Source organism: Sapajus apella, unplaced genomic scaffold (genome assembly GCF_009761245.1).
Source record: "Sapajus apella isolate SASKATOON/1434 unplaced genomic scaffold, GSC_monkey_1.0 scaffold85, whole genome shotgun sequence".
Lineage (NCBI taxonomy): Eukaryota > Metazoa > Chordata > Mammalia > Primates > Cebidae > Sapajus > Sapajus apella.
This window is the reverse complement of record NW_022437025.1, coordinates 6,139,666-6,152,754: the sequence shown is the minus strand read 5'-3', so window position 1 is coordinate 6,152,754 and position 13,089 is coordinate 6,139,666. Positions and strand designations below refer to the sequence as shown.

The 13,089-nt window shown below is 49.7% G+C and overlaps 1 protein-coding gene across 1 annotated transcript in view; it reads right to left on the bottom strand.

Moving 5' to 3' along the window:
- PPP2R2C (protein phosphatase 2 regulatory subunit Bgamma) overlaps nucleotides 1–13,089 on the bottom strand; it is a 237,778-nt gene that overhangs the window by 206,311 nt on the left and 18,378 nt on the right. The window contains exon 2 of the mRNA XM_032254147.1: nucleotides 1,111–1,217. Within this exon, the coding sequence (XP_032110038.1) occupies nucleotides 1,111–1,159 (49 nt within the window). The 5' untranslated portion in view covers nucleotides 1,160–1,217. The remainder of the gene's footprint in view (nucleotides 1–1,110; nucleotides 1,218–13,089) is intronic.

The window sequence follows — 13,089 nt, the reverse complement described above, 5'->3', positions numbered from 1 at the left end:
CACACACACACCCCAACACACATACCCCAAACACACACACATCAACAAGCACGCAGCAATACACACACACCCCAACACACACACACCAATAAGCACAGCACACACCCAACACACACACACACCAGCAGGCACACAACACACACACTAATACACCAACATACACACAACAAGCACATAGCAACACACGTATGCCCCAACACATATACCCCAAAGACACATACCTCAACACACACACCCCAAACACACACACATCAACACAAAGACCAACACACATGCAGACACAACACACACACTCCAACACACACATGCACATCAACCATACAATACACAAACCAACACATACACATATCAACAAACATACACCAACACACACACCCAAACACATACTCCAACACACACACCAACACATACAACACACATGCATCAACAAACACGTCAACACATACAAGTAACACACATCAACACATACATATCAACATACACATATCAACACACACACCCCCAAACAGACACGCACCCCCTAACATGCACAGCCCGCACACTCCCTCGGGTACTTCCTGCACCCTGTACTTCACGGCGCCGGCCCCATCTCCCCACAGCTGCCCAGGTGGCTTTCTCACGGCACTGGTGCCCCGTCGGGATCTAGTTAATGATTGACGCTGTCTGTCTGGGTCTGCTGCTCAGTGTGAGCCACGAGAGTCCTTGTCCACTTACCCACTGCTGTGACCCCAGGGGCTGGCCCAGTGCTGGCCACGGCGGGCCCTCAACACGGTTAGCCCAGTGAGTAAATGACACTCCTGGCCCCTGCCTCAGCTGCCTGACAAAGTGACCCTGCCCACAGTCCACAAGGAGGTGGCGTATGAGAGGACCCCCACCTGTTGGCCCCAGAGAGAGGGGCGGCAATGGGGGCTCGTGGGGTGGGGCCAGGGCCCAGGCGGCAGGAGCCAGGGTTGGGGGTGCAGGGGCCAAAGCAGGGGAGGGGCCGGATCCCAGCACAGTGGGGTCGGCTGCCTGGTGTGAGGCTGGCGCTGTGTTGGGCGCCTGTGACCCACAGCCCACGACCCCGAGCTCACCGGCGCTGCTGCCCGGCTGTAAGATCGGGCTTCTTACCGGAAACTTCCATCAGCTGAGGTGGCCTCAACGTGTCCGCCTCACGCATCCTGAGAGAGGTGACTAACACAGGTCATTTCAAAAAAGGTCTTCTTTCTATTTTACTTCTATAATCAGAAAAAAAAACTAAAGTTGAGTAATAAAAGAGCCTTGGTGCATGCACGCCGCCACACATCACATGCAACGCGCACCGCCACCCACGGCCACCCTGGCCACCCGGCACAGCTCTCGCCAGCGCTGGGCCGGGGTAGGAAACACCTCCCTCCTCCCGGCTGCAGGAGCCGCCTGAGCCTCAGCTTCCAAATCTGTGAAATGGGGACAACACACCAGCTGCTCCTCGGGCTATGCTGGCCCCAAATGGGGTGACCCCTCCCCATCTCCCTCTGTCATTTGTCTTCAAACTTCACCCCCCGCTCCGCAGCTACTTCCCCACAGCCTACGAAATCCCTCACTAGGGACTCCAGGTCCCCCCCAGCTTAAAAACATAGAAATGGAAACCCCTCCCAACCTCGTACAGGCCCACAGCGCACTCAGGCATAGGGACAGCTTTTCCTGGCCGACTTCTGAGCCTGCAGATGACAGCACATAGTCACTGAGGTCCCACTGTGGCCCAGGTGAACTATCGCCACCTCCAGGAAGTCTTCCCTGATGCCTTGTGACAGGGACAACACCCCATGCTGCAGTCCACTGCACTAATATTTACCTTGAGGCTGCTTGACTGCCTTTATCGCAAGGTTAGCCCCATACCACCCCTATCCAGACAGCTGCTTTCCAGCTCCTTCCACAGCATCTGACAGTCATCTTTTCCCCACTTCACTCTGTGTGGCTTGAGGAAGAGATGAGGGTTCGGCAAATTATCAACAGACGCTGAAGGAGAGCTTCTTAGCCTCAAGGTGAAGGGTATGAATTGTAAGGCCTGGGATTATGACAGAAACATCACTGTTTCAGGGGCACACATAATTTTATGGGTAACTTCAAAGAAGGTAAGATGTTTAGAGATGACCTTGAGCTGAACAGATTCCAACTACTAGCATTAGCATGCACAGTGCGCTTTCCTCACTATGTAAAGAACTCTTACAAATAAACAAGAAGACAAAGATGAAAAGCTCAGTAGAAAAGTGAAAAAAAGAAACTCACAACTCATTCACATAGAAACACACACGAAGAAAGAAAAAGAAACAATTCTTTAATTCACATAAGAAGAAAGGCAAGTGAAAAAAGGTGTGTCCACTCTCACCATTTTAAAAGAATGTGAATTAAACCAGAAATGTAGCATTTTTCAAATATGGCAGTGACCATAGGAAGGCCCTGTGGCCTGTACCCCAGCAGGAGTGTTATCAGTGGGGAAAGCCCCTCCTGTGTAGGGTAGGTGGGATGGAGAAGGGGGCACTTCTGCAGGGGGCAATTTAACAAAGTGAGGCTTCTCAATGCACAAGCCCCTTGTCTTCTAGGGATTTGGGTGCCAATCTCGCTCTTGTGTCAAGAACAATCATTTCCAGTGTTGTTTGTAATGGTAAGTATTGGTAAAGCTGGACATCAGCATGGACCTGAGGATATGGCCGTCTATCAGTGGATGCTACGCAACTGTTTAACAGGGTGAGGTGTTTCCATGTGTGTGTGCCAATATGGAAAGATATCAAGTCAGGTGCAGTGGCTCATACCGGTAATCCCAGAAGTTTGGGGGGCTGAGGTGGGCAGATCACGTGAGGTCAAGAGTTCAAGACCAGCCTGGCCAACATGGTGAAACCTCATCTCTACAAAAAATACAAAAATTAGCTGGGCGTGGTGGTGGGCGCCTATAATCCCAGCTACTTGAGAGGCTGAGGCAGGAGAATTGCTTGAACCCTTGAGGCAGAGGTCACAATAAGCCGAGATTGCACCACTGCACGCCAGCCTGAGTGACAGAGTGAGACTATCTCAAAAAAAAAAAAAAAAAGAAGAAGAAGAAGAAAGATACCGAAGGGAAAAAAAAATCAAGGTGTAGAATGGCATGGAGGTCTAAAATCAAAGGACACATACATAAATGCTCATTAGTGCAGAGAAATGTCCAGAGATACACAGGTGATTACATGGCAAATGGCTCTGGGTTGAAGGGAAGGGAGAATGTACCTTTCACTTCACCTCCTCTGTACGGTTCAGCCATTAATTTTCTGACACACCATCTAAAATGTTTTTTAGTGGCATGGCAATTTACAGATTAACCCTTTCCATAAATATTATTCAGCCTGAAAAAAGAATACAATTCAGACATATGCTACAATGTAGATGAACCTTGAAGATTTTATGCTAAATCAAATACACCAGTCACAAAAGGACAAACACTTTGTGATTCCACTTATATGAAGCCCTGGAGGAGTGAAATTCATAAAGACAGGCAGTGAAATAGGGGTTACCAGGCCCGGGGTTATGGAGAGCTGGTGTCAATTGTACAAAGAAAAAGCTCTGGTGATGGGTCATGGTGATGGTTGCATGACAGCGGGAATGTACCGGATGCCACTGAATTAGACACTTAAAATGCTTAAAATGATTAGTTTTGTGTTATGTATGTATTGCCACATTAAAAACAGTCCCCAAAACGCTTTGCATTCATCATTCCATTTAACCTTCCCGAGAGCCCACGGAGGCAGCCAGCCTGATCTCAGGTCCCAAAGCTGGGACATCAGATTTGGGACTCAAACCCAGATTCCCCTCTTCCTGGCTCTTTACCCCACCCCATGGCTGCTTCCCTGGGAGAGAGATATCGGCATGGAGAGGTGCCCGCCGCCCATCTGCCAACTTCCACCGACACACAGGTGCATTGAGCCAAGTTCATCGCCCCCGGCAACACAAGCGTTTCACAGCAGAATGGAAACATACAAGGGTGGTTTCACAATCCGTGTTATGATGGCGCTAAACATACCCGATGCGGGGAGGGGAATAAAGTCCCCTGCTATTTTCACCAAGCAAAGAAAAATGAGATGAGGTCATGTCATCTTCCAAACGCCAATAACACGGCGAATAAAACTGCAAAATAAAATCTCAAGTCATCCCCCATGGCAGCAGATGCTCCCTTGGCCGAAGGGGCTCAGGGTTCGGCCTTGGAGCGGTGGCACCATCCACACCACGTGCTACATTCATGAAAGAGTCGGCCGCAGATGCAGTCTGTCCCCCTAACTTGTTCTCTTTACAAAGCAAGCGGAGAGGAGCTGGCCGCTCTCCCGCACCGCCACGAAATGTCCTCCCTGCCCTGCTGCTTGAGCTACTCTTGGGCGGGGACCTTGTCAGTGTGTCACTGCCACTTCCCAGTACCAGCTCGGAGCAGGTGCTTGACAAATATTGAGCTCGTTACACAGTGAGTGATTTATTATACAGCTCAATCCTACTTCTGACTTTCCACTGGGAAGGGCTAGGTCACTCCCCCCAAAACCTGCAGGCTGCAGTCTCCGCCCCTAGAACCTCGGGATGTGACCTTATTTGGAAATAGGTTGTTGGAGATGAAACGTGTTGAGATGGGATCATTAGGCTGAGTCCCTAATCCAATATGCCTGATGTCCTTACCAAAAAAAAGGGGGGGGGAGAAATTTGAACACACAGATATGCACACACAGGGAGGGCACCATGTGAGGACCGAGGTGGAGGTCGGGATGAGGTTTCCACAAGCCAGGGAGCAGCAATGGCGGCTGCAAAGCACCAGGAGCCAGGAGAGGGGCTGGGACAGATCCCCCACAGCCCTCAGAGGGCGCCAACCCTGCCCACACTGCGGCCTTGGACTTCTGGCCTCCAGAGCTGAGGGACAATTCCTGCTGTCTGAAACCAGCCAGTCTGCGGATTTGCTGCGGCGGCCGCAGGTGACTCACACATGTACTGTGTGCTGTGCTTCACCAGTCTCTCTGCAAGCCTGGTGTAACCTCCAGACTGTTTCAGTGACTAACCTTTACAATATGCTGTAACCTCACGGAGGAATCATCCTGCCACCGCTTTCTTTCTCTCCTTTAAAATAAAATTTAAAATCTACCATTGTGAAAGGTCTTCTCAAGCCCAGGCTACAGAAGCACCCGCCGACCGGGCAGTGGTCAAGGGTGACAGGTGGACGGGGAAACGGCAGAATCAGATCTGGGGTTTGCTGAGTGTCCCCGAAGCCGGGCGCTGTACTAGGCATCCCTGACGACTCTCACTTAGTGCTCACCACATCCTGCAGGCAAGGCAGGAGGCTCCCCATTTGACAAGTGAGGCCACTGAGGCACAGAGACCAGACCTCCCCAAGGGTGCACAGCTGCATAGGTAGAGGGGTCTGGGTCCTAAACACCGTGCCACCCTGTTCCACTGGGGAAGCTGGAAACTGGCCACATGGCCACCTGGCCCAGGACCGTGGGGCCCCTGCAGATAGCCCTGCCCTGCTCCGTTGCCCAGCTCTGATGACACCAAGCTTCTCACTTTAAAGCACATGCACTCTCCAGTCACAGCTTTATTGCCGTATGCTGTATACCACACACTTTAACTTTTCTTTTCTTTTTTTTTTTTTTTTTTTTTTGAGACGGAGCTTCGCTCATTACCCAGGCTGGAGTGCAATGGCGCAATCTCCGCTCACCGCAACCTCCGCCTCCTGGGTTCAGGCAGTTCTCCTGCCTCAGCCTCCTGAGTAGCTGGGATTACAGGCATGCACCACCATGCCCAGCTAATTTTTTGTATTTTTAGTAGAGACGGGGTTTCACCATGTTGACCAGGATGGTCTCGATCTCTTGACCTCGTGATCCACCCACCTTGGCCTCCCAAAGTGCCTTTTCAAAGTGTACAATACAGTCGTCTTAGTATGTTCACAGAGCTGTGCAGCCCTCACCAGCATCTACTTTTAAAACCTTTCCTCACCCAAAAAGAAACTGAATGTTCATTAGTGGCCATTCCCCAAACCCCTAGCCCCTGGTACCACTGATCTGCTTTTTGTGTCTATGAATTTTCTGATTATGAGCATTTCCTATAAACGGAATCACACACTGTGTAGTCTTTTGTGTCTGGCTTCTTTCACTTAACATGATGCGGTCAAGGTCCATCGGCGTGGTGTGTGTCGGGGCCTCCTCCCTTTTTTGGGCTGAATAATAATCCACTGCATGGACAGGCCACATTTTGTTTACCCAATCATCCATTGATGGACATTTGGGTTGTTTTCGCTTTTGGCCACAATGAACAGTGCTGCTATGAGCATTCAAGTGCACATTTTTGTATGGATAAATGTCTTCAATTCTCTGGGGTAAATGCCGCAGAGAAGAACTGCTGGGTCATGAGATAAACCTACATTTAACCTTTTGAGGAACTGCCAACTACTTTCCAAAGTGGCCAGAGCATTTCACATTCCCACCACAGTGCATGAGGGCTCCGCACACACGGCTTCTGCGTGAAGACGGATGTGCTCAGGTTGGCCTTTCCTCGTGTGTCAGGGCGAGACTGACAGGGATACATGGGAAGGAGGCAAACATCTCCATTTGGGCTTCCTGGCCTCTATCAGTTAGGAACTGTGTTAGGACACTAGGAAGAAATGTAGGGTTTTATAAAATGAAGCCAGAGGCCAGCAATCCAGCATGGAAACAGAGCTCTGCCTTGCGGGTGAGGCTCCAGGTCCCTTCTGCCTATCTACTTCTCCAAACTCGGCATACGGTGTCCTCAAGTCACTTCATGATTACCAAATGGCTACCACTGCTCCAGCCATCTCATTCCAGACAAGAACAAAAACAAGGGAAGGGCAGGTGCCAGCTGAGTCATTCTCTGTGGAGGATCTTTCCCAAAAGCCCCATCCAGTGATCTCAGCTTATGTCCCATTGGTTAGAACTGGGTCCCATGACCACCTCTGCTGAATTGGGAACGTGGGAATATGACTTGCAGCTGGGCACACAGCCCCCTGATTTAAGTCAGGGCTGTTAGCCAGAAACCTAGGAAGACTGGATATTGGGAAGGCAACCAGCACTATCCTACGCTCCGTTCTCCAGAACAGCTGCTACCTGAGGGTTGCAGCATTTGGGGGTTACCGGAATGCAGGTCCAGATAATTAATTAATTAATATCTGTTTCTCTCTGCCTACTGCCTATCACATAGGCTCCCTGTCACACAGGAGCGCTGGAGTGGAGGTGGACAGAGTGGTCAGAATCTCAAAACCCCTGCCCTGACCAGACCAGACTCTCGCAAAAAAGCATGAGCCATCTTCTTTCTATTTTTTTTGAGATGGTCTCACTCCGTCACCCAGGCTGGAGTGCAGGGTATGAGCTTGGCTCACTGCAACCCTGTCTCCCAAGTCAAGCAATCCTCATGTCTCAGCTCCTGAGTAGCTGGGATTATAGGCACCCACCACCACGCCCAGCTAATTTTTGTATTTTTGGTAGAGATGCCCAGGCTGATCTCAAACTCCTGACCTCAAGTAATCTGCCCACCTTAGCTTCCCAAAGGGCTGAGATTACAGGCGTGAGCCACTGTGCCCAGACATGTGAGTCGTTTTCTAACTTTAAAAACAGGGAGGAGAGGAACCAAGTGGAATCCCTGAAAAGGCGGGAAAGTGCTGATTCCCTGGCCGCATTGGCTCTGTCATCTAACAAATATTTCTCAAAGACCAGGTGCTTTAAGGGATTCATGCCAAATTGTTCACAGTCCCTGTCCTTTATCCAGGAGCTAAATCAAATGCACTTGTGATCGTGATAAAAGACCACAGTGCCCTCCAAAAGGGACAGTGACATTCTACGGGACTTTGGGACTGTGTGGTCACTTCCAGCCACCATGTGAACAAACTGAAGCCCAGAGAGGTGCTGTGACTGTCCCCGGTCACCCAGCAGCAATCCCCGGAGATCTGCGCTGAACAAGGCACGCCACAGACAGAGGCCACACTGGAGACAGAAGCCAGTCCTATGCCTAGTGGATGCTTCCCCAAACTCCACGAGCATCTTTGAAAAGATGAATAAACAAACCTCCAGCAACATTAACTAAGGAAGAGCGAATTTGACGGGACAGAACACATTACAGAGATTCAAAAGATAATGCGAGAATGGCCAGGCACGGTGGCTCACACCTGTATCCCAGCACTTCGGGAGGCCAAGGTAGGCGAATCACCTGAGGTCAGGGGTTCCAGACCAGTCTAGCCAACATGGGGAAACCCCGTCTCTACTAAAACTACAAAAATTGGCCAGGCATGGTGGCGGGAGCCTGTAATCCCAGCTACTTGGGAGTCTGAGGCAGGAGAATTGCTTGAACCCAGGAGGCTGAGGTTGCAGTGAGCCAAGATCGTACCACTGAACTCCGTGTGGGTAACAGAGGGAGACTCTGTCTCAAAAAAAAAAAAAAAAACATAATGGGAGAATACTGTGACCACTTAGAAGAAACAGATAAATTTCTAGAAAAATACAGCCCACCAACACTGACACAAGATGAAACAGAAAGCCAGACTTTGTGTTCCGCTATCAAATTTAAGTAGGAACGCCATGACCTTAGATATGTGCAACCCATATGAACTCAGGATTCGTGTGCAGAATACATTAGAAGGAAAACAACGTAGTAATCAATTTTTGGAAAACAAGCCAACAGGAGGAAAAGGAGGGAGGGCCTGCATTTCAAAGAACAGAAACATGTTTGGCCAGCAGAGCAGACTCAGAGAGGGGCCGCCCAGACGCCCCGCAAAGAGGGATCTTTGCCGCAGCAGGCGGGGTGCTGTCAGGAGACCCCTGCAGGGTGACTTGCCTCGTGTGACTGGGCAAGCGTGAAGAAGGAGCGATGTGGGCCCAAGGCAGGATGGCGTGGATGCAGCACCGCAGCCCCGAGCTCCTCACAGCCAGGCACGGCTGTCACTGGACTGCAACTCGGCTCAGCTCTTCCTCTGCCCAAGCCTGCTGCCTCCCCACATCGATCAGGTGTGAACCTCAAGAGCACCTCCTAATCAAAACCCCACACACTGAACTCTAGCTCAGCCTCTGCCTCCTATGGGCCAACCTGGGTAGCCAATGAACACAGTCACCGAAAAAAAAACGGCAATGGTTGAAAAACCAACAAATACCAGTTCTTGGCAACAGTGCAGAGCTGGTGGGCCACTTTGCAAAACGGTTTGAAAGAACCTGGTCAAGCTGAACAGACATGAGTTCTCTGGGCCGCTGAGTCTGCCCCTGAGCATGCGCCCTACAGAAACTCCTGAAATACCAAAAAGAAGGAGGCCACTCAGCATCTATTAGCAGCAAAACAGGTACACAACTGTGGCATATTTACAAAATGAAATCCCACACAGCGGAGAAATGAGCAACCTTCAGCGGCACACGGCATCATGTAAAAAACCATGAAGAGGCCAGGGGCCGTGGCTCGTACCTGTAATCCCAGCACTTTGGGAGGCCAAGGAAGGAGGATCACTTGAGCTCAGGAGTTTGAGACCAGCCTGGGAAAAACAGTGAGACCCCTTCTGTACTAAAAAAATGTTTTTTAATTAGCTTGGCATGGTGGTGTACACCCATAGTCCCAGCTATTCAGGAGGCTGAGTTGGGAGGATCACTTGAGCCCGGGAAATCCAGGCTGCAGTGAGCCATGATCATGCCACTGCATTCCAGCCTGGGTGACAGAGAGAAACCCTGTCTCCAAAAAGAAAAAGAAAAAGAGAGAAAGAAAGAAATCTTCAAATACAGTGTTAAACGGCCAAAAGCAAGGCCTGCTCTATGATTTTATTTAAATTTCAAAAGCAGGCAACGCTAACACTAAAGGAAAGCCGGAGAATCGCTGATAGAGTTCACTTAGAACAGAGGTGTCCAACATTCCAGCTTCTCTAAGCCACACATAAAATACACTAACGATAACTGTCTTGGGCCACACATAAAATACACTAACACTAATGATAGCTGATGAGGAAAAAAAATCACAAAAAAACTCATGTTTTAAAAAAGTTTACAAATTTGTGTTGAGCTGCGTTCAAAGCCGTCCTGGTCTGCATGTGGGCCTCTGACCCTGGGTTGGACAAGCTTGCCTTAGAGGTGGAGTGGATGAACTCCCAAAGGAGGGCCATGGGCAGGGGGCTTCTAACATCCTAGAATGTTCTGTTCTCTCTCGGCGTGGATGGTGAGTGCACTCACTCATTTCGCGACATTGCTTAGGCTAGACATATGGATTATGTACATTATGAGAAAAAGAGCAGATCTAACAGACCCCAGAGAGGGGCCAAAGCAAGAAGTTGTCTTTGTGCCAAGGAAACAGAAAATGATCCTCCCACACTCTTTATTTTAGCCCTGGCTAGAGAATACATAACCAGAGTCAGATGTGACAGAAGAATGAGACAGCAGAGCTGCCGTGAGTCCAAGCCAGGGGCCATCCAGGACTTTCTGCCAAACTATTACAGAAAAGGCAAGTGAATATTTTACACACCCAGGACCCTGTGGTGGACATTAAAGCTGTACCGTATTCTGTATCTTGTCCTAAAAATAAGTTTCCCTCTAGAACTGTTTGCTGAGAAGGCATCAAGCTTTCCTTAAGATGGAGACGTTTATACACAATAATCCCAATGACTGTTGAAGTTGAGACCACACTATGCTGTTAAAACACGTGACGGTTATTAAAACACTTGTTTTAGGAAAATGTTGGCAGATTTGAACTCTGGAGTTTTGTCTAGTGAGGGTGGTTTGCCCTCCACCCTCCAAGGCACTTAACTCTCTGAAGCATCACTGATGTCTCCCTACCTAACCTACAAAAGAACCACAAAGACTTCTTAACCCTGCCAAAGGCAGGTTTCTTTCTTATAAAGCATCCCCTAAAAAATGAAAGCACAAAATGAATGCTCAGTGGGTGTGGGCGGGGCTGACGTGGTTCTCACACCTGTCCTGGGGAGGTGGAAAGCAGAGGTCCACACCCTCTATGGTTCCCCAGAACCTCACTTCTGGGCCTGGCATGGCCCCCACAGTGGGCTGTAGCTCTGGCCTCCACGTCCCAGGAGTGGGGTGAGGCTCAGGAGACAACCAGTGAACCGGCTTTGAAGCCGCAGAGGGCAATTCAGACAGGGAGCCCTCTCTGCGCTTCCTGTTTTCAACCAACCAGGAAGGCTCCACCTCCTTCCAATCTTCTCCCCAACCTGAGCAGCAGATGAGTCCGTCTTTTCCCAAAGACAAAATTATCCCTCTAGGGACACAGGTTTTTTTCCTACTGAGGAGATGCCATGGAACTGGCCACAAGGCTCAGAGGCCTCCGCAAACAGGAGCCCAGAGACTGCTTTGAGGGAGCAGCATCCAGCACCGCTGCCCTGATGCATGCTGGCTGCCGGAAAAGGCATCGCAGCCCTCTCGCCTGATGTCAGCTGCTTGCAGGTGAGCTGGCCAAGGGACCCATGAGAACTGTGCTTAACCATGCAGCTGACATGGAGATGGGGAAGCAGCTAGGGGCCACCCAGCCTGTCACATAAATCATTGGAGCAGGGTGCCAGGAAACAGGCCTCTCTCCCCTGCCCATCCCGCTATGCATGACCTCACACCCTGGGCCTGGACATCCGGTTGCCACCTCGTGACCATGAGCAAGAAAGCCACACCTAAGATAGTGCCACAAGCAGCATTTAGGGTGGTAAAGATGAGCATGTTTCTTTTACATGGGTCTGCTCACTGTAACACCCACGAGAAATCTCACCTCTGACTTCCTAGGCCCCCGAACTGAGCTGTCAACACACAGCCTTCACTCATCCAAGGATCTGCCTTCAGTGGAAGACCCTCAAGTCCCCAGAGTGGATTGCCCCCAAGGAGGGGGAGATAGAAGTCCAGTGTTCCCCCACCCAACCATCCTCACCCTGGCCCCATTCATTTACTGATGGATAAGAACTAGATTCAAAGAAAGAGGGTCTGGTCCAGGGCTGAGCTTGGTAGAGGAAGACAGTGGACCCTGGTTCCTGTCGGCCTCACCCAGCCAAGCCATGAGTTTTGGATGGCAGACCCCCAGCTTTTTATGGTAAAAATGTTTTTGCAGCCCTATCTCTTTAGGTTCCAGCTATCAGAAGTCCATCTAGTCAATTTTCCTTCTACTTGCAGCTGAATGCTCTCCTAGTTTATTATCATTATTACTTTTACTTTTAGAGATAGGGTCTTGCTCTGTTGCGCAGATTGGAGTGCAGTGGCATGATCCTGACTCACCGCAGCCTGGAACTCCTGGACTCAAGCAATCTTCCCAACTCAGCCTCCTGGGTAGCTGGGATTAGAGGTATGGGCCACCATGCCCAGCTAACATTTTTTTAAGAGACGGGATCTCACTAGCCCAGGCTGGTCTCTAACTCCTGGCCTCAAGTGATCCTCCTGCCTCAGCTTCCCAACGTGCTGGGATTATAGGCGTGAGCTAGCACACTTGGCCCCAAAAGTGTTCCTAAATGGTATGTGATTATTTACACAAGGTGTCCCCCTGTGCTCAGACAGACAAAAAGAAAGCGTGAGCAAGTCTTCCCTTTGAAATAAAAACTGCCGACCAGCTAACACCCGTCTTCCTGTGCTCTGCAAGTGTGGATTCTCAAAAGAAGCAAATTAACACAAATTTCCAGAAGCAAACAAACGCTACAATTGGAAAACAGTGTCCCTGTCACTGCACATTTAGGTTGATTCCAGGTTTATTTTGTGTTGTTCCTTCTGTCAAATAATTCTGCAGTGAATTTAGGCAGAAGGAGATTTTTTTTTTTTAATTTCCTCAAGAGTATAAATGCAGGGTCAGGAAGGATGTGATTTTCTCCAGTGCCTGCTGCCTAATGCCAGGCCCATTCTCAAAGGGAACCCCACAGCCTGGGCTCTCCTGGGCTCACCCTCACCACACCAGTACCAGGAGACATGTTATTCATCAAAGAATATAGATCTGAAAAAGCAGGCCTGTTGCCTCCTCCAGTGCATTTAGGAAAGGCTCACATATTTTTTAAGGATTTGTTAAAAATTCATTTCAGAAGCTCTACCAATGCACCAGTATTTCAACAAATGCCTAAGAAACAACAAAATGATGGAAATTGTGTTATAATTCATCATAGTAGCAGTGGAGCTCAAAATCAAT